At 38.7% G+C, this 22,220-nt stretch overlaps 1 protein-coding gene across 4 annotated transcripts in view; it reads left to right on the forward strand.

Annotated features, from left to right (window-relative positions):
* Positions 1–22,220, forward strand: part of uggt2 (UDP-glucose glycoprotein glucosyltransferase 2) — a 59,342-nt gene that overhangs the window by 15,029 nt on the left and 22,093 nt on the right. For all 4 annotated transcript variants that reach the window (XM_042494121.1, XM_042494120.1, XM_042494122.1 and 1 more), the window contains exons 15-30: positions 316–401; positions 532–667; positions 946–1,077; positions 1,725–1,889; positions 2,435–2,558; positions 2,651–2,749; positions 5,476–5,570; positions 6,380–6,586; positions 11,805–11,936; positions 12,544–12,674; positions 13,307–13,402; positions 13,624–13,726; positions 14,464–14,543; positions 17,139–17,328; positions 17,429–17,587; positions 19,230–19,315. In XM_042494121.1, the coding sequence (XP_042350055.1) occupies positions 316–401; positions 532–667; positions 946–1,077; positions 1,725–1,889; positions 2,435–2,558; positions 2,651–2,749; positions 5,476–5,570; positions 6,380–6,586; positions 11,805–11,936; positions 12,544–12,674; positions 13,307–13,402; positions 13,624–13,726; positions 14,464–14,543; positions 17,139–17,328; positions 17,429–17,587; positions 19,230–19,315 (2,021 nt within the window). The remainder of the gene's footprint in view (positions 1–315; positions 402–531; positions 668–945; positions 1,078–1,724; positions 1,890–2,434; positions 2,559–2,650; positions 2,750–5,475; positions 5,571–6,379; positions 6,587–11,804; positions 11,937–12,543; positions 12,675–13,306; positions 13,403–13,623; positions 13,727–14,463; positions 14,544–17,138; positions 17,329–17,428; positions 17,588–19,229; positions 19,316–22,220) is intronic.

Genomic DNA, 22,220 nt, shown 5'->3' on the forward strand with positions numbered 1-22,220 from the left:
TGCAGGGTAGTGTGGTGATAAAGGAAAGGGAATTGAGTGAAACTGTGAAACTCCTCTCTGCTAGACAAGATTAAATATATTTTTTGTCAAATTGTGGGTGTTTGCAATCATAACATTTCAGTAAGTATCGTGAGATATAATTATAAAAGAGAATGCTGTGTACATTTTGAATGCTTAACATTGCCTCTGATTATGAGAACTGTCTTGGACTGGGTGTATTGTTGTATATGCCAAACTCTGATTCATCCGTGATCTGAGTTGGAAAATGGGTATTTGTAAATGATTAAGATTTGATGATGATGCCTTTGTGGTTAGGTGCTATTCCTGGATCCAGTACAGGAAGAAAGTGTTGAGCTGGTGAAACTAGCAGAGCTTTTCTACAAACATAAGATCCCCCTGAGGTTGGTGTTGTTATTTCTTACACCTCCACAGCTGTTTATGTGGTCCACGCTTGGCATTTATAATCTTAACCAGGTAGTGATTCTCATTTCACCTGCAAATTGAATACTTGTTTTTGCGCCCTTTCTGTAGAATTGGATTTGTGTTTGTTGTCGACACCAAAGATGAGATTGATGGCTTCTCAGATGCAGGGGTTGGATTTTACAGACTGCTGAATTACATCGCAGACGAGTACGATTTATCCCAGGCTCTGATGTCCATGGTCTCAGTAAGTATATCACATGTATAAATCTCTGTTGTTTTAGCAAGCACCTCTTGAAGAACAAGTAAAGCAAACTCCTCGCCAGCTCATATGTCTTCGTGCCTCAGAAGTCAGTTGTTTTATTGTGCCTTGTGTTCCCATGGTTTGAGACATTATTGGACTAGATGAGTCAGTGGGATTTTGCCTCTGGTATCTGCTCTCTCAAATAGAGTTGGGAATTATTGACAGTCGCAGGAATCTGAAGAGGGAGATCAAATCTGATCTGACTTGCCACTCTCTTGCAGTTGTACAACAAAGTAGACGTAGGGGAGACGCTGTCTGTTGATACAATCACTGCTTACTTGAAGAGAAAATTCCCGAAAGCCAACGCTGAAAGGATTCTCGGTGTAGAGTCCGAGTATGATGACAAAAGAAAGGTAAGGAGATTAAATTGTTGGAAACACTTTCTGTGACAGGCCTATCTACAATTCCCTATAAACATACTTTTTTTAGCGTTATAATCTGCTCATAACACTTTATAATTACAGTTATAAGCACTCATAAATATTCATAATCGATCATTAATAATTATAACACATAAAGCATTTTGTAATGACTAATAACATTGAGTATCATATTACTTCATTATTGCTGTTCACTTAACATTTTTTCATCAGGATCATTCATTCAGGATCACAGTGTCTTATAATTGTCATACTTATAATATATTCATTTTATAATACAATATAATTGAAATTTTGCATTACCCCAAAAACCACAAACAGCCCTTAAAATAAGAAATATTAATTCCAACAACATTCAACATTGGCATTGAGGATACATGCCTATTTATTTATTTACTTATTTATTTATTTTGACTTACATATGAGCAAATTTGTTATTATGGATGTGGCTGCAATTGATTTGATGCAATAATTGCACATGTTGACATGGCCGTCACAGAAAAGGTTACCAAATAGTTCCCTCTTGTTTTTTTTTTTCCATTTCTAGGAGTAGGAATGATCATTATGTTTCTATTAATTGGGAGGTTCCAATGATTTAATCCATGTTTTGTGCACTCCAGGATGGTGCCCTCTTCTACAAACAGAGTGGTCTGGGTGCCCTGCCGCTGGCGTTATTTAATGGAGTCCCTCTGAGTACTGATGAGATGGACCCAGACGAGCTGGAAACCATCATCCTGCAGCGCATAATGGACACAACCACTGCCTTCCAGAGAGCTGCCTTCATGGTCTGTACAGAAACATACTCGCCCCTCATATTAAACTTGCCAAACCTACCTCTTTTTGGGCCAGGAGTAGAACCTTTAGATTAATATACATATACATGAGTGAACTAAAGTAAAAAAAAAAAAAGCAGAGAAGTGTTCCAATGGCAGTTCATCCATGCTTGCAGTATGCATACAAGTAATATTGCACACACTGGCCGGGGGTTACTATGAGCTTGATATTAGATAGTGGTTTATTGCAGCAGCAGAGTCTATGATTAAACTAGAGCTAGTACTGTGTGTTTAACATATTGTGGTAAATCATTAAAAGCGTATTCACTTATTGATTAATATCTAGCATAATTTTCGCTACATTTGCTAAAGAGCAGGATATTTCAGTCTGCGGTTTTAACAGTTTAGTGTATGAATAATTCTCCCTGGCCCTTCACATTATTGCAGAAATGGTGACACGTCACTGTTACCTGTTCAGAAATAGGCCGCACATAAGATTCCTAGTGGACTGGTGTTCTCAGTGAGTCATTCTCTACTGTTTTGTCCTCTGCCTACAGGGTCAGTTGACTGAGGGCTCAGATGTGGTGGACTATCTGATGGAGCAGGCCAATGTGGTGCCAAGGATGAACCCTCTAATTCTTAGCACTGACCGGAAGTACCTCGACTTCACTGCCAAGCCAGGTGACTGCACTACTGTTGTTAAAATATCCCTCACTGATTCACAGGCCAAATGTGTCTGTTATAATTTTTACTTTTTCTATCTTGCTGTGCAGTTGTAGATGATTGGGAGGACACGACTATGTTTTCATTCTTTGACTCCAGAGACAAAACAGCTGTGATGGCCAAGAGAATGAAGTACTTTACAAATAATGGTAAGAAGTCACTTATTATTTTATGCCTTTGTTTCCTAATTAACACCACTTCAGATGAATACACACCTTTGTCATTCGTTCATTCATTCAAATCTTTATTTAAGACTCGGAAAGTCAATAAAGGGAGAACCTCCTTTTCAGTGATGCGAAGCATGAAAAAAAACATTAGAAAGAATCAATAATCAAACAAATAACAGTTAGAATAGCAATAAAATCATACAAAACAACAAACATTAATAGCTAAAAATAAAAATTGGGTAGAAGAATATTTAAAAGCATTTACACTCAATTAAAACCAAATCTGAAATAAGGCATTTAACAAGATTTAATGGTGAAACAGTGTCCAAGTTTAAGTTTATTTGTAATTTATTCCATGTATAAGGTGCACTGTAATTGTATTTTAATTGTATTTTTTCAGTAGCACAGTGACCTGCAACAATAGAAGTCCCTTTTTAAATCATCTACATATTGTCACTGAACATAGAACAACCATTTTGCATTTACTTGTTGAAAATCTGTAAAATGAGCAGTGTGGGAACAAAAATGAATCCTACACTGCTTTACTGATCTATGAAAGTGTGAAATTGACCTTTGTTAAAGCAGACAGGCTGCGCCTCCAGCAAGATAATTGCTGGGTCTGCTCGCTGGCTTTCGGCCAACAGTCTAAATGGTCGTCAGAGCTGCATTTCACTGCTCAGGCCTGGAGTGTAGCTGTCTCAGTGAGGCTGAGCAGGCTGATTGCCATTCTCCCTCTGTGGACTAGCTGACCAGCTGACTACCTGCTTCTCTGACTGACTGATTGACTGACTGACTGGAGGGCATATCATTATGACAAGTGGCATAATTCTCCACTATAATACTGAGCTCTCTGTCAGATGCCTCAGTCTTTCTCACCACTTACACACCAATCTCAGACCCCATCGGTTATGGTTCTGACAAGAATTTAGCCTCTGGGGTCAGTGGTTAGTAGTAGGCCAATATATTGGGGTTTCCAGCATACCCAGCGGATATCTGGATTATGGAAAGAGGTGAAAGAATGTGAAAATTTCATATCACAATTATAGTGACCAAAATTATCATGGTTACAATATTATCATGGTATTGGTAAAATGATACATACACTGAAATCATTCAATCAAGTTGTACATTGAAAACTAATAATAAATAAGCAGCACTTTTTTTAACATAAAATTAAAATAATAACACTCAATAAACATATGAAAACCATGTAAAATATGCATTAATATAAAAGATAGCCTGTCTTTTAATTACTTCCCTGCATCTGGGAGACTGTTGCTAACTTGATTTGGTTGATGCTGGACTGTGTACACACACACACACACACACACACACACACACATATTATATATATATATTTGTTTTGTTTTTAGTTTTTCAAAGCACGGTATCAAACACGGTTTTAAAAATTTGGAATTGGAAAATGTAGTACTAAACAGTTTATCAACTGTTAACTATTTAATCCCAAATAAACAAGTAATAAATGCAAAAGGAATCTTGTATGGTCAGATTAATTTCTATAAACAGATATCTTTCTAATATCTATCTTTCTATCTTATTTAAATTTAAGAGAGCTAATTTGTCCTCAGACAGTCCAGTGTGTTTTAAATTACATTTCGGCCAATATACCTCCTTTGTGCTCCACCAACAATTTCACCTGCATGCAAACAAATCACATTCAAACATGATTGATCAATGCTTTTCGGGCTAGAAAAGGAAACCAGAATGCTTCCACTATCAGTTTCTTGTACCATTGCCTCTCGATTCTGCATTCATATGCAGATATCTGTTAAAAGAGATTACCAGGGTTCCCTCTTGGAAAAATCATGGGATTTTAGAATCTCATTGTCTGGGCCAGGGAAAATAATGCAATTAGTCAAATAATTCAAGATACTGCAAAAAGCCTTGCATTTTGTTTTGTGTGATGAGATTCATTTGTATAGTTATCTTCCTGGAAAACCTTCCACATAATGTAATATAATGACTAATTTATATTTTTTTCTGGCTGTTAACGGGATGTAGCTCTGATTCTGTATGTGCAGATATGTGTTAACGCTGTTAACCATTATATACATTTCTTCTTTTTCTACCGGCTTTTGTCTCTCCCTTCATGTATGCTAGCCAGCTGGATTAATTTGCGTTTAAATCTAATATTTTTGGATAAGAGAAATTTAATGTTGTGATAGTGTGATTTAACATGTAGGGTTATGAATCATGAAGTTTCAATACCAATGATATGCCCTTCTCTTACTTTTAACTTGAATTGCTTTTTTGAGATAAAGCAATGTATATGTTATACATTGTGAATCGTCATGGAAATGTTTTATGGGTTCTTAAAAAGTCGTGAACACGTCTTAAAATTTTATTCATGAAAATGTGGGGGTACCTGGATTACACACAAACTGAACATTCTCTGTAACAAATGTAACTAATATTCTTCTCACTTTCAGGTGAGTCTCATTAGTGCATAAGAATGAGCTAACCCTTTTAAAGGATTAGCAGCTCCTGTCAAATGCTGTGTAAGCATTTAGGTTGACACTGAGATGGAAAACTTCTAAAAAATACATTTGCCCTCAACTGGTTCTTTCATTATATTGTACAGACGTCAGGAAATTGTTGAGGACAGCAGGGCAGAATGTATTAAAACATAATGCTTCAACTGAAATGCCATTTGATATGTATGAAGAGTGATTGCTCTTTTACCTTAGATGAGGACGGGATGAGTGCTGTGACCATGTGGATAGTTGGAGACTTTGAGAAGATCTCAGGAAGAAAACTGTTGCTTAGTGCTCTAAAACATGTGGTGAGTATCACATACTCTCTGTCCCCTTCACCTTTCCCCATTCTTTCAACCCATCATTAACTTCCTATAAGGGAAAACTTGATCTACAAATTGACATATATCTCATGTGTTTATGTGTGTTAGTGTTTATTATGCCCTAAAAGCATAAATACAGTTTGGTTTTTTTTTGTGATTAAATTAATTGAGAATCCCAACACCAGTGCAATAGTTCATTTTATGTAGTCTTGACAATATATCTCAAAGCTTAAATTCTTAAAGGGAATGAATGTTGACTCAATCAATGATGTTTTTCACATCGGCCGGCCTTTGACACAAATCTTGCAGCTGCTGTTCCTGCAGCTACAAAACTGCCAATCTATATCCACATACAAGCAGAAAAGATGGAGTACATTGAAAGGCTTTTTTACTTATTATTAGGGCAGACCTGTATGACCCAAGACTTCATAAATGTATGCTGAAAATGATTTTTCTGCTTGTTTGCCCTCCTAAAAGCATCAATACAGATGCCTCTAAAATGAAATATTCACTGTTTATACTCTACAGATGAATCAAGTGTGATACAGCAAGAAGGCATTTAATATTTGCCATGAAAAATAGATTCCTTGCAGGTAGGATAAGCAGAATTGGAGAAATCTTTAGTGCTACTTTGAAGCAAACACCCTCTTCTCCCAGTGCTCTCCGTCAGTGACACCTGCAGTCTGCGGAAATATGAGAATGTGTGATATTTGTGTGAATTATATCACAGCTGTCCGTGTGTGTGTGTGTGTGTGTGTGTGTGTGTGTGTGCGCGCGCTTGTGTGTGCAAGCAGAAGGCCAGCCCTGGAGTGCGTGTTGGGGTGATAGATAACCCCAGCGGAAAGCCCAGCGAAGATAACACTGTGCTGTACAGGGCTATCTGGGCCTCTCTCCTCACACAGAAGAATAAGGCTGCAGCAGAGTTTGTGCAAAAACTCCTGAAAGAGGAGAGCAGGCAGCTCCTTCAACGAGGGACCAAGATGAAGAACTTACTAATACAGGTGGGAATGCAGCTCTGTTTTTTGTTTTTTTTCTGTCAATATTGTCGATAATCAGATTCCAAACAATTGATATTGATTTTTTCACTTGAAGCAAATGAAAGTGGTTAAGATTTTATATATTTTACTATCAAATTAGAGTTAAGGTTTTAGTCCTGAGTTTAGGAGACAGTTTTGCAATATATATTGATTTTCTGATTATAACGTCATGAAACTAGACAAAGTTTTGAGTTGTCATTGGTAACCTGCTGACATCAATTTTTGCTAATTTGCCTATCCAAAAGGTTGCTGGACATTCCACCTCAAACACTTCTTAAATACAGACAAAATGTGTCAGTAGCACTGAGTATTTACCAAAAGCTGGCATCTAATGGTCTGGTCAGATTGAGTCTGTTTTTGTTATCATTTAATCAGATAGCTTCTGATTTAAACCACACATTGCAGATATAGACTTCCTTTTGGCAGAGTTCATGTATAGCTGTCTGTGTTGTGACAACATTTAACATTTGATGAGGACCTTGGCTTCTCTTGAAAAAGCAAAAGTTTTGTAGAAAAACATATTTATCAAAGTGAAGTTTTACAAAAGTTTTGTTTTGTTACTTGAAAAATTGACTCAATTTCAAATTGGCTGTCATATCAATATTATGATAACTACTGAAATGACTAGATTCCTTTCTTGTGTTAAGATATCTTATGAACACTCCAGTAGTCACCAACTAACACTTAAAAAGAGACATGTAAAGATGTCTATCATCTCACACACACCTTAACAGTCACAATGCAATGAAACTTATGTTGGATTTTCATGCGTCCACACTGCCAATATCCATGTCCAGCATTAGGCAGGCATTATGTTGTTTATTTGTCCTTTCCATTCGTGTGAACATGACATCTTCGTGAGGTTTCGAAGTACAAACATCCACTTAGACTCAATGATGAACTGATGAAGATGATGATAAAGTGATTACGTTTTTCATCCAAAAGGTCAAAGTCAGAAGGCGAGAAATTTGGTCAGATACTAAATTGATGACACTAATCTTTGGTGTCCACCTTTAAACTGTGCTGATTATATAGATCTTCTGTACTGCTGGGCTGATGATGTGCGTGAAGCATCGATGTTTTAGAATTTGGAGTTTCTTTGCAGTAACATCCATATTTGAAGCACTGTTTGCTGTCATGGCTATAGCTTTGTGTACCATCTAGAGCACTGCGCAGGACTGTTTTCCTAATCCTGTCCTTGCCTGCTCCCGCTGGATTTCTGACCATTACTGCCCGCTCCTGCAGAGTGTGTTATCTGTTCCCAGCTATTCCTGCTGGGTTTGTGTCAGCTCCAGCTTGCACCTGCAAACATGCTGCCCACACATATCTACACAATAGAATGATTGTAGATACATTGATTATCAATAGTTTGAGTCTTCGCCAGTCTCACATTATTTCACTGTGGTGTTAAGAGCGACATGCATAGCTGTCAGTAATAAAGTAATGTTCTAGTGCATAATTACTTTCATCATTACAGTTATTCTGGTGTTTTGTGAGATTCATTAATTTTATTATCTGTAATATTCCTGAGAAATCCCTCCAAGTGTGTGACTTCCCTTGCTTTTCTTTTGTTTTGTCCTGCTTTTATCTGCTTTTCCATGTAACTTGTTGACGTCTCCATCCTTCATGGTAATTAATGTCTTGGACCAGCACGTTTTTTAAAAAGTTTTTTATTTTGGCCGCTCGCTCCCACATGCAGCAAGGATAAAACAACTTGTTCCCACAAGATTTGTGTTGGGTCCCGTGGGACCAGTGCATGCAGTCCTCTCGTTCCATCATTTCTGGTATTCCAGAACAGGCTCATTAGTTTTACTGATTTTGGGCTTCAGGTAATTATTGTTGGTGCACCATGTGACAAAGCTATCTATAAGTCCTCTTTTATAACTCTGATAAAATCATCTCTGAGTGAAGACATCATGTTTCTTACTATAAATTATTCACTGGAATCAAACATGTCAGTATAGTGATAACTTCTATATTACCAAAAAAAAGTTTAGTCTAGACAGACAAGAAATTCTTACTCTCAATGGGTATAACCTGGTTGAATAATGGTTAAATAATTAAAATAATAAAAAAAAAATACATTACACTAAAACTTGACTTGTTGGCAGAGGCATACAATTGCGAGTCAGTAATTCGAGTTTCACAGATGTTTATGTTTTAAGACATGAGCCTATTGTGATGTTGGTATATTATCATATTTAACCTGTGTGAACTAATGAGAAAGTAGCATAACCAAGAAAAAACCATCATATTGGGTTCATAGCACGTGTGATCTGCCTCCTGACTGATTGAAAGAAACAGTTTACATGATCATCATTACAATTACCGTATGTGGGGATTAGATAACTCCTACCTGCCTCCACAATTAGCTGGAATATGTCAACACAAGCAGTAAACATAGAGATTTTCTGATGCCAGCAGTTTAGGCTGATTAGAAAATTACAATTTATTATCTGCTGTGTTAAACATGTAAATACCTTTGAGCTGAGGTGGTGAATCTTGTATTTCCTCTGAAATGATTGGAATGTGTTAGACGACACAAATTAAAGAAGCAAACATAGAAACAAGGCAAGCATATAGTTTGTGTGACACAAATATACAAAATAAAAAGTGAAAGGCCATCATTATATTGATATATAGATTGTGGTATGCTTAATTTTCTGTAAATTCAATCTATAAAATTTAGACGTAAAATAACCAGATGGAAATGTCTGTCTTCGGCTAAATCAGAGTAAAGGGTACATTACCTGAGGTGCTTCATCGCATTGCTGCAAAATCCTATAAATCCAATGCTGCCATAAAACAGTCCTGCTCACTGATTTGCAACACTGCCTGCCAGGGACTAATACAACCGCGGATATAAAAAGGAGAGCTACCTAAATATAAACAGTATGTCAAAATCTCTAACAGCTAATAAATTTATATTGTCTTATGGTATATAGCGTCATATCTTCCAACCCTGAAACATAGGCAGGGACTACAATGCAACTGTGTTGAAAGTAAGAAATGTAATTTATTTGGATAAAATTACTGATTTTTGGTTGCCCCCCCTTTGATTTTGTCAGTGTAAGGTGAATCTGTGAAATGTGTCTCTGCAAAATGGGAGGAATTTTTTTCAACCGTGATACTATTGACTATGTTTACATGCACACTGATGATAATATTTTAAATCTGATGAGGGTCATGTAAAGAGTATATTTCATTTGAATATTCCAAATCAGGCCTTTCTCTAAAATTAGCATTTTTCAACTAAGTAGTAGGTTGTGCAATGTTGTTGGGTTTTTAATAGCATAATTTGGACATGTACACAGAACATTCGGAATATGCGTCTCAATTGGGTTTTTCATTACAGTTTATGACACACGGCCTCTCGTCTGCTCACAGTCAGCTCTCTGTGTTGTCATGGACACACTGTACACAAACCAACTAGCCAACAGTTTTCAACGCTGTGGGGTAGAGATGCATGTCCAAAAGAATAGCCCACATTTCTGGTCAGAAGGAGAAACACACCTACTTTTTAACATTAGAAAAGACTTGGATATCAGCACGATTTTGAATATGAGCACAAATATCACAACAAAACCTTTACAAGAAGTTGGTTGAAGGAATGGAAGAAGGAGGCTGTGTCTGCACCATTGAACAAGTTCGCCAGGGTTTGAAACTTTAGAAAAAAAACAACACGCATACACATATATATATATATATATATATATATATATATATATACATATATGTTTAAATGTCAAATTATAGAAAAGCGAAATGGCAAAAGTGGAGTCGGCCATTCCGCTTTTCTATAATTTGACATTTAAACTACATACAGCACGTTAATCAGAGTATTCACTGCATGTAAATGGGAGTATTAGTGGAATATTTATTTTTATTAGCCATGCTTTTTTAACAGCAAAAAACTTGATATTTTGTGCATGTAAATGTACTCAATGATAATGTTTTAGGCAGGTTTGATGAGCATAATGGCAAAAAAGAGGCACACAAAGGTTGGATACTACCACTTACAGAGATCTCTCTGCCAGTGCTTTCTTGATTCAAGTGCACAGTCGGGGAAAATGGTGATTGATGAGCCCATCTTCTCATCCCCCTTCTGAACATCAGCTAACAGAATACATTTAGAGCACGCATGATGCTCCACAGCCTGTGGATGCCAAGGCGAGCGGCCTACTCACTGTCAGTTCCACTTGATCTGTCTCAGGGGCCAGCACAAGGCAGGCTCCACACGCTGAATCTTTAACTTAAAAGTGCTGGGGGATACCCGGTCTCCTGGACCTGATGAATAGCTGAGCCCCTGCTCACCGTTCATGGCTGTGTAAGCCAACGTGTGTTCAGCCAAGCCTGACCATCACTCTGCTGCTGTAAGCAGTCTACAGCCAGTAGTGTTCTCCATGCTGTAGTGTGCAGTATCCACCCACACTGCATTACACACAAGAAAAAAAAGATCGAGGCACTAATCAACAAATCAGCTGACAGGAGAGCTCCTATTTCTTCCATCAGGAATAAGTCATACAGCACAGGTTACATTTGGGACGCACCATAACAAACTGCCCTTCAATTATAGCAGCCTTAGACAACGGGGAGAGAATGGGCTGGAAATAGCAATGGAATGATGGGTAGGAGGTGGCTGTGTGAGTTGAGACCCAGAGTCAAGGGATATGAGTTTATTATTGGCTGCCAGACAGACTTGCTGACTGGATTGTGCTGACATTATTGGTATTTCACCTGTTCTCCTGAGAAGAGATGTTGGAGAAACTAATAACCTGACTCTGCCCTCCACACTCCCACACCTAATTTGTTATAGACAAAACTGGCCGAGGCTTAATTAAGAGTTTGTTATATTAATTACAAATTGATTAATCTCATTTTCACGCATGTGCATTTCTGACAGCTCACTCCTCTGGCTGAAATATTTTATGTCTGAAAACTGCAGTGATTGTGCTGATGCAAGGCATCAATGATGTTGTGAATCATTTTTTTTTTTTTTGCCTCACATACATCATTCTTCACGCCAATGCATCACTCAGATTTTGTTTTGGACAGGCTGTACAGGGAGAACGGCCCATGAGCTGGTCTATTGGATTGTGCAATACATCGAAATTCAAATGTGAGCCAACAATGCAATTCATTTATCCAATATCCTTAACAAACTTTTGTTATTCTGCTGTAGGGCATGGACGAAGATGCATTTGAGAAAAAGTTCAATACACTGGAAGTGGATTTTATTCGAAGTCAGCAGCTGTTTTGTCGAGACGTCCTGAAACTGAGTCCTGGTCAACGAGCAGTGATCAGCAACGGCAGGGTGAGTGGACTTCAACTCAGCTGAGTTAGCATCTTTACAGACATATTGATCCATAGATTTCTGTGTAAAGAGTTAAACTGACCACATGATGTTGTGAGAAAGGCAAAGCATTGGTTAAATGTTGCTGCTTTTGTTTGGTACAGTGGAGAACGATCCTCTAAGCCGCTGCACTTTGGAGGATTTTCCCTCTTGTGTTTCCTTAGTCCTGTCAAATCAGCATGGATGTTTCTCAAAGGTCACAGGTGGCACAAACTGCGCTGTGTGTCTGTGTGAGTGTCTGTATGTGCTGACTGCATGTGTGTATAGAGCTGATGACTGATGTCTCAGCAGCAGTGATGCTGACAGCCACGGATGAAGAGGCCAGCCTCTGAGATGGCAGTAACAATTAATATCATTTTACATTCCTCCGCTTCTGCAGTGGCAGGACTCCCAAAATAGAAAGGATGAAAACACAGGCACTGTCAGTGAATGCCATGACTTTAAGTAGATAAAACACTGTGCTACAATCACATTACATTTAACACTGCCTTGGAAAGTGGTAAATAATATATGCTGAGATAAGAATGGGAAAAGTCGTGATGTGACTGCATTATTGTCTTCATGATAGATCCTTGGTCCATTTGAAGAGCAGGAAGAATTCACTGTGGAGGATTTCCACCTGCTGGAGAAGATTACGCTAAGCGGCTCTGCAGAGAAAGTCAAAGCCAAAGTTAAAATGATGGCGATGAAGCCAAAGCAGTATGTCTGTATTTAACTTCCTCTTTTTTTAACTGCCTGTGATAAACATTTAAGAAATCTCATCATTGGAGGATAACGACAATAGTTGTTTCAGTGTCAGATACTTTTTAACACTTTTCTCTTTGTACCACTTTAGTTTTGTCTAAAAGGCTCTACAAACTAGTCCTTCCAAACAAAACATCTTTTACCTTACATTTTAAGCTATATCTAGTGTTTTGTAATTCTCAGCTTGAAGTATATTTACCTAAAAGGTATAATTCACCCACAAAATGACCTTTTTTATTGTATTGTTTTAGCAGCAATGTATGCATTTGGGAATTTCTTGGATTATACTGCACGAGATGTGTGAGGGTTTGTTTAACGTGGTCCCCATTTACTAAAATTCATGAACACTTTTTGGATTCTGCATTTACCATAAAAACATGCAATTTTTCATGAATTAATAGCACTGTGTGGTGAGTAATTGATATGTAAATGGTCATTTTTTTCAGGTGGGGTATTCCTTTATTTAATTTATGAGGCTACCTTGTTAACAGCTTGACATCACATTATGTGAGCTCTGTTTGACATCTCTCCTGAAACGTAGCGTTAATAAATGATGAACTGACCCTTTTACACCTGTGTTCCTTTAGCGCCAGTGACTTAGTCATGAAAGTCGACGCCCTCCTCACTGCAGCCCCCAAAGGAGAGGTCAGGAGGGACGTCCACTTTATCAAAGACAGTCACAGGTGGGCAGCGTTTTTTCCCCCCTCTATTTACTGTCCTATTGGCTCTCCCAGCTCACAGGGAGGTGTTTACTCTCCTTTTGTTATAATGGATCTGAAAATTGCTACACCATCATTTCAAGCAGTGCAGAAAGGCAAATCTTTTGATTTGCAGTTCTGCTGAATAAGGGTTGTATAACCTTGTGTTTGCTGAATCCGCTTTGGTGTGCTGTTCTCCACCTCAGTGTGCTCCATCTCCCCCCACGTGAAAACGAGGTGTTCTATGATGTTGTGGCCATCGTTGACCCGCTCACTAGGGAGGCACAGAAGATGTCCCCTCTACTGATTGTAAGCTTTATTCTTCTCTCGTATTCTTCACCTCTCTTCTTCATTGATTCCAAATACAGCAGGGGCACTTTAAATCACTTTCACTGAAAGGAAGGGTACAGAAACACAAAGCTTTCCATGGTGCAAAAGCTCAAATTGATTTTTCTTTTTTTTCTACCCTCACATGATGCTATGATTTCATTTCATGGTTATTTTCTTTTATATACAAAGTGTAAACTGATAGATATTGTACCTTCTAATGCATTAAATATATTTATTGAGTCTGAAAAATTGATCAGAAAAATAGAAACATTTTTGTAAACTAAAACAAGTATGATTTTTAATTTGAGTTTTTTTAGAAAGTGTCCTTTGTGGGCTTAGTTTCACTGAATCCCATTAGCCGGTTAGAGGCTCACCGTGTTGAAGAATTTGACTCGGGTGAATATGAAAATATGACTCACCATGCCTTTACAGACAGCCAGTCAGACAGCCACCTTCAGTAACTGTTGCAGTGCATACTTTTCATTTGTGTATTACAATGGAAATTATGATCAGATCCAGCATATCAGCATCACAGCTGTTCTTTAGTAAGGCAGCTCAGTGTGCTCATAACTACTACCTCATTATTTTGTGACCACTGTTAGATCATCAAAGATGATGTGTTGTAAAGATATATGAATGCATGCCTTGTGTCTGGACTGGGCTCTACTTTGAGCCTCTTCTCTGTAACTGGGTCTCTTTTTCTGTGACTCCTGCAGGTGCTCAGTCAAGTGGTCAATGTGAGACTGCAGGTGTTTATGAATTGCAGGGCCAAGTTGTCCGAGATGCCTCTCAAGAGGTAAGCTCCAGCTCCAACAGTAATTAAATTTTCCTGTTTGGCTTGTTTGTGTATCCTCTGACCGCTGCAGACTTAGCATCTCTGCCGCGCTCCCTCCCTTTGTAAGATTATACTGCACAGATGCAATCTGCTTAATAACACCACCTTATTGCTTTGGGCCTCCCCTTGCATCATGGGGCAAATTGCTTACAGCTTGCATTGTTGCGGTTCAAGACATGCTGTAAAAACAACAAAACGTTTAAAAAAAAAAAAAAAATCACACCAATAAAAGGTTTAAACTGTCCATTAACATTCACACCACTGAGTGAATGTTAGTCATCATGTCATTCAGAGTGTTTTCTTTTTTGATATGTTCCATAATGGGTTGAGCTATGTGTAGTGGCAGTACACTGAATTGGCTCAAAAGATTTTGTTTTCTTTTTTCAAAACTGACAGAAAATTTTCAGGAGGGAAACCCTCACTTTGGAGGGACAATTTACTGTATGACCTTTACTGACCTCTGCCAGAGACCAGCTGGAATTGAGTTGGTGGAAATAACTCCTCCTTTACAAGGCAGTCACAAGGCCTCGTGCCTTCCCAACCCACCACACTTCCTGTCCTCCTGACTAATGACACAAATGGCTATATTATATTTTTACATCAAAGATAGATGAGCTGGATTTGTCACACTGCAAAAACACTTAACTGCTATTTGTTATCAAAATATTTAGTATTGCTGGTTGCTTCTTTAAAGTACTGTACTCACATTCAACCACTAAAATGTGAGTACCTGGGCTGGGGAGGAAGCTAAAATTTGGAACAACTAGCAAGATAGTACTCGTTAAATCGCTTGTGTTGATCGAGAACTAGGGTTGGACGATGTCAACCAAATTGACATATGACAATGTCCACATTAAAACATCAGGATGGACAACAGTGTTGTTGTTGGAGGCAGGGGTTGTTTTAGGGAGAAAGTGAGAGAGGGGAAGAGAGCGTGGAAGGTCGACTACCAATAATCACCAAAATATACTTAAAATGGCTATAAAGGGGCGTCCGATAGCTGAGTGGATAAAGCAGGCGCCCCACAAATGAAGACAGTGTCCTTGCCGCAGTGGCCTCAGGTTCGACTCACGCTCGTGGCCCTTTGCTGCATGTCGTCCCCTCTCTCTTCACCTTTCACGCTAATGATCTGTCCTTTCTAATAAAGGCTAAAATGCCAAAAGAAAATTCTTATGGCTATAAAATATACTGGAATCTCTTAACCTTACAACAAATACCTTTACATCCCAGATAGGGCTTACATTTTTATATTTAAAAAATCAGGCTCTTCAACTTTTTAAGAATTGCATCTTACCTTTCAATATAAGATATGCCAATGCATGCAGCCTGTTTTATTAATGGATATCCAGCTGTTTCTTTGAGTGGTGCTTGACGCAATATTCACAGTTATCCCAAAATGTAATTAAATGTCAACATATATACAGTTGAATAAAATATTGTGAGAAATGGTATAAGCAATTTTGTTCCATTTTATTAACCATAGAGATTAACCATATTAATCATAGAGGTCCTGATCATTACTGGGTGATGTGTTGTTTAGAACCACAGAAAAGTTTTGTGACCGTAAAGTTTCAACTTCCCTGCCCCATCTCCCTTGTAGAGCCAGAAGCTTGGTTATCATATCGCCCGCTCCTGGAAACACTGCTGTCTGTGGCACATATGAATCGTATTCTGCATTCATTTCATTCACAAGTGTAATTCTCATTCTCCTAGCAGAGACCACAGAGCTGTTCATCTTTTACTCACTTTTCTTCTTTTGGGTTATTTGTCATCTCATCAAATTGAAACCAGTGGAATGAAGCCTTTCTGTCCTCTGGTATACTGGGTTTCTCCTTCCTAACTACAAACAACCTTTCCCTTGCCACTTTCCTTTGCTGTGTTAGCAGCTCATCCCTTGAGTCAACAGCCTCTCTGTAACTCCTCCACTCTGGACTGGTCCACAGAAACATGGCTGCTGTGGTGGTATTTAACTTTTAAGATTTCTCCCTGTGAATAAGAAATGTGATGGTCTACCTTTGAGAATAAGAAGGCATTCAAAATAAAAAAGAATTAGCATTGGTAATGCTAAAATCTGCCACGTTTTCTACACTCATTATGATTCCTCAGTGTCAGAGGGTGCACTGAAGAAAAGCAATTAGCATAAAGATTAGCCCCGGGCTAGCCTCTGTGACAACTCTGAGTAATAACAAAAAAGGGAACAATAGTGGTGCATAGACTAGCGCACATATTTCTCTTATTGGCTGAGCAGTAACACTGGCAGTAATAGTATTAGATTCTTTACTTTAAGGAGATTGTGTACACGCAGCTGTCACAATACAGCCCATCTCTCTTGTCCTAGAAAGAAGACTATTGCACAACATGTCATCATTTTAGTGCTTTCTGAAGAGGACAACGCGTTTGTTGGATGGAATAGTCGACTCAGTCCAGTGGCAAAAAGTCCTGTAGAATATTGACCATTTTACTTTCCAACTACATTATTTGATGTTACGTTAAATTGCAGTTATTTGGAGGGCAAGCACTTAAATGTTGTCCATCTCTGTTTGTCTGTCTCCACAGCTTTTACCGCTTTGTCTTGGAGTCTGATGTGAATTTCTTGGCCAATGACACAGTGTCTCCAGGACCAGTCGCTCGCTTCATGGACCTCCCGGAATCTCCCCTTCTCACCCTTAATATGATCACACCAGAGAGCTGGATGGTGCAGGCTGTCCGCAGCCCCCATGACTTGGATAACATCCACCTGCAGGAGGTATCCTGCTACCGGCAATCTTATCTTTCTCACCTCTTAATCAGGGCCATGGTGCATTCTATTAATCATCCCCCCATTGTTTTTTGTGGTTTCGCTCCAGGTGAGTGGGGTAGTGACAGCAGAGTACGAGCTGGAGCACCTCTTGCTGGAGGGCCACTGCTTTGATCTGTCAACCGGCCAGCCTCCCCGTGGACTGCAGTTTACCCTGGGCATGAGTCGCGACCCGCTCATGTATGACACTATTGTCATGGCTAACCTGGTGAGTGGTCTTCTCAGTGTTCGACTTACCAAGACAGTTTACTTGAAGTGTGCTAGATATATGGTGTGGATATCATTCTGCTGTGCAAAGGCTAACTGCAGTTACTACAGTTTTAGTCAAAATTAAGTTAGGACTGAAGTAAAACATCTATCAACTATCTTGTGATGAAATTTCTTGCATTAATCTTGTTCTGCTTTGGTGAATATAGACTGTTAAAAAAAGAAGTAACTACAAAATTCAATCAGAGCCCAAGACAACACACAGTGAATATACCTACTGCGCTTTGCCCAGGATTTCCTGAGATTTTGGATTCTATTGTACCAAGGAAATCCGCAGTAAGCATATTACATTGGATGGTGCAGAGAATTAGGATGATGCCAACCGGTTAATTATTGATAATGTGTTAATGACCATAGCAAAATGAAGATGATGATGTCAAGTTATCCTAATTAAAGTCAATCATGTTAAAGTGAATTTTACAACAAAATAACACTTGAGGAATACAAAAAAAAAACTCTGTTACCACTTTTAAAGCAGACATCTAATGAAACAAATACAAATTTAATGAAACAAGAAATAAAAGAAGTTTTCCTCATACTGATAAAACAAAGATAAAACACTAATTTGTATTTATTCAGGATCCTGCTGATCTGTAAAAAGTCCTCAAAGTTACTGAATTATTCATTATGAAAATAAGGTCTTAATTGGTACTAACATGTCCTAAAACAATCTTCCAAAAGTCTTAAAAATGCTAAAAAAAAAAAAAAAAAAAAAGGGAAGGGATTCAATGATTTTACTGACATTGCATTGTAAAATCTCAAAATATTTGGTATCATCTTTTTTTAATTTACTGACTGTGTCTTGCATTAATGTTTCATCAGGATAATGGAACCAACACTCATATTTTGTTTGTGGCTGCTGTTTGCTAGCTAGTTGTCACTGTAGATGAGGAAGTGCAAATTGGACAAAAGCTGGCGATTTAATTGAGATTTCGCGGCATGGCTTAAACAGGTACAAGCAATGAATATGAGGATCAATGTGTTTTATCAGTGAAGGCAGTGGAATCTCACATGCAGATTGAGATACACAAAATCTCCATGAAAACTTGCTAACAAATGGCAGGTATTTAATTAAGCCATTTTGTGCATTTTAGGGCTGAGAGGGACCTCAGAGAGCTTCCACTGTTTTTATACATAGTTCAGTCTTACAAAAAAAAATATTAAGCCCATTTTAATTAAGTTATGTCACTTATTACCTTCAAATAAAAAAATGCAAACAAAACCAGCCTAATGAGGGCCCCTCTCCAATTAGGGCCCCAGGCAGTCAGTCCTGCTTTTCCACCCACTACAACACCCCTGGAGCAAAGTACTAAAATCTTAGTGTATTTTTGGAGTCAAATCACTGATCATGGTTATTAGGCATAAATAATTGTTTAATTTAATAAGTGCATTACCACTTTTCAGACTCTAACAGATTTGGCTGGACAGTCAAAAAAAACTTTGAAGCCATTTTTCCAAGTTTCAGTGTTTGCGTAGTTTCTGCGGTTTGCCTTTGAAGGGCAGCACAGGCATTAACAACAGTAGTAACTTTGAATGCTGTGCTTGAGCTGTGAATTTAATGCTTACTACAAATACTACAACAGGGATATTTCCAGCTGAAAGCCAATCCTGGTGCCTGGATCTTGAGATTACGTAAAGGGAGATCAGAAGACATCTACCAGGTTCTCACGTGAGTATTCACCAGCGTCGGCAGACTATTTTTAATGCCATTGTTGTCTTTCCAATCTCATCCCTCACAGACATTAATATCTTTAAGAAAAAAAAAGTTATGATGCTAATTAGGCAGCTTCATCAGTCGCTCAGCATGAAGGTTGTTTTCAGCTACCTCTCCATTTCATACCGGTAGCTGTGAAACCCATCACTATGGTAACATGGAGAGCTGCTGACACTGTAGCAGCTCAAGGTTTTGATGAGTGCAGGGAGTTCTGCTCACCGCAGAGGGGAGAGAGACAAGTGGGAGGAGAGGGGTGCTATTAAAGAGAAGACAGAGTGGAGGGATGATTCAGTTGGTCACCTGCCGTGCCATCCACCTCAGACAGCAAAATATCCGCAGCAGAATGTGTTTTAGTTAGGATGGCGTAGGTGTCAAAGGCTGCATATACTAGACAGAGTGCGTCGGCGTTGTCTAATTTCCCAGGACGAATAGAAACAGTATTGTGCTTCAGTTGGTTTGATACAGTTTTTAACAAAATACAAATTTCTTTGCCTTGTATTCTTTTAATTCTGCACTTTTACTTTAACTAAGATGCACTGTGGCACCCCTCACTTTGATCTAAAAAAAATCAAATTCTTATTTATCAAAGGAACTCATAGCTCATAAAATTTCTACATAACAAAGATATGAAAATCCCTCATTATGAAGTTAGGTTAGTGACTTTATGTATATGAGTGTGCATGCTCAGCTAAAGTGCATCATACTAGATGTCCCTACAATCAAAGATATCATCCTCTCTGGCTATCCTCACATAAGATTTAGGACACATACAGCCCTTGGTTCCTCTGAAATCATATCAGACAACCAAGATTTATTCCCCAATCCTCCAGGTGAAGCTAAGAGGTGATGTCATTTTTCACCTTGGCAGTGTCATTATTCTTGTGGTTAGCGGCACTCTGCTCTGGTTAGGTGGCCGATCAGAGTCTAGTGGGAGTGTCCGTGCTCTCCATTCCCAGAGCCTGCGTTTTTCCTCCCGCACCCTGTGCTGCCACCGCACCTCGCTCTGACAGCGATGAATGAGACGGCCAGCTCTCCTCTCCTCAGAGCATGGATACAGATTGATCTCTGGTGCTTTCTAACACAAGCCCTAAAGGCTGAGTTGCATCGGTGACAGCAGAGGGGGGCAAAACACAAGCAGCACTTTGAGGCTCAATGAGGAGGGAGCATTTATCATAGTGATAAGGTTAGTTTTTTGCCTTTAGTAAGCACTGGGGTCGTAATGGCTTGCCGTGCATCATAGCCTATTGCTCATTTCTTCCTGAAGTTTGCTCTCTGGTTTTTCACCATGAGACCCAGCAGATCCTGCCTGCCAGAACGCATTCTCCACTGGGCAAATCAGTCCTAAAACAATTACTGTGAAAGGCCAGTGTTACGCAGTCAATACTGTACAGACTTTCGCATTAAATCTACCAGTATATGCAACATGGCTGGGAAGTAGTGATGGATAAAATAATGGTGAGGTGATTCTTAATGATGATGGAGGGTAATGAATATGATCATGAGTGTGACCCTGGCAGCTGTCCCAGTACGCGCTTTCTTTTAAGTGCGTGCTCTTGTCTCTGTCTGTTAGGGGTCTGTCCATTAGCTGCTGTTCATGAAACAAGCTTTTCCTGTGTGTTTTTGTTACACTGTTGCTATGGCTAAAACATGTGAATCAACCTCAGTCACAGACACAACAAATGTTTTTCTCCCAAGCACACTATAAAAATGGAAATCTATGTCGGACTGATTGGCTGAGTAGTTCTGTGACTTCTTGTATAATTCATATACAGCACATTATATGAGCAATTTATATGACATTGTATATAGTTTTTTCACTGCTAAATAGAGCCTGTCCTTGGCTTGTGAAGTACAGGTACGGAAATTGGAAATTGTGATGACAGTAATTATTGATGGCAAAAGGGGTTATCTTTTGTGGTGTTAGCTGGACTTGTAACATATGAAACATTTTGCCTAATCTATTTTATTTTAAGTTGTTTATATCATTGTATGGTGGTGACATTAAGTCTTGTGTCTGTAGTGCAGTCTTTTTACAACCTAATGTTAGCTTTTTCCTTTGGCTGTTTCATTTAGGCCTTAAAAATCCTGAAAGTGGTGTTTATTTGTAAAGGTGATCTTGCTGAACAAAATGTGTAAGTATCATAAATGTTAGTTTGCTGCCGATCTCATTTTCTGCCTCAATTCAAAATCCAGTGGAAAAATCTCATAGGCTTGGTGGCTAGGGAACCAGGGCGATGCTAACTTCTGCATCAGCCTACAGAAAACATCATGCCCACAGCACACTGTTGGTTTCAAATGCAAATTGTTCTGGCTCTTTATCTAAACTTTCACTGCTAAACACTGTCTCTTCAGCGTGTAAAGGACAGTCAATAAAGATTAGATCTTTTTTCCTTTTTTTATGAACAGAAAAAATTCCCTGTAAATATGAAAATCGTGTAGAACTTAGTTATTGATTGTGAAAGGGGGAAACTTGTGGTGTCAGTTGGACTTTTGACTAATACATATAAAGTTGTTATACCATGGTAGGGCGAATTCTTGATTGTGATTGGCTGCAGGGTGCCCATGAAAACCTGATAAAGGACACCCAGAGTAGTTACGTTGAAACTATCTGTTCACTGTTCTAACGTAATGAGATGCCTAGTATCAGAGACCATTGATAAACCAAATGGCACACTTTAGATTCGTTTCCTGTATGTGTCAAATGGGTTTCACCACTGCCCTGCCCCTTAACGAGGCTAGCGGCGATCCTGAGTCTATTCACTCCAATGTTAAAAGTGAATGTGAGAATAGATGATGACAGATTCTTGCCCCAAAGTCACTGAAGTAAATATCGAACCCATTCATCACAAGCCCTTACCCC

This window comes from Plectropomus leopardus, chromosome 10 (assembly GCF_008729295.1).
Source record: "Plectropomus leopardus isolate mb chromosome 10, YSFRI_Pleo_2.0, whole genome shotgun sequence".
NCBI lineage: Eukaryota > Metazoa > Chordata > Actinopteri > Perciformes > Serranidae > Plectropomus > Plectropomus leopardus.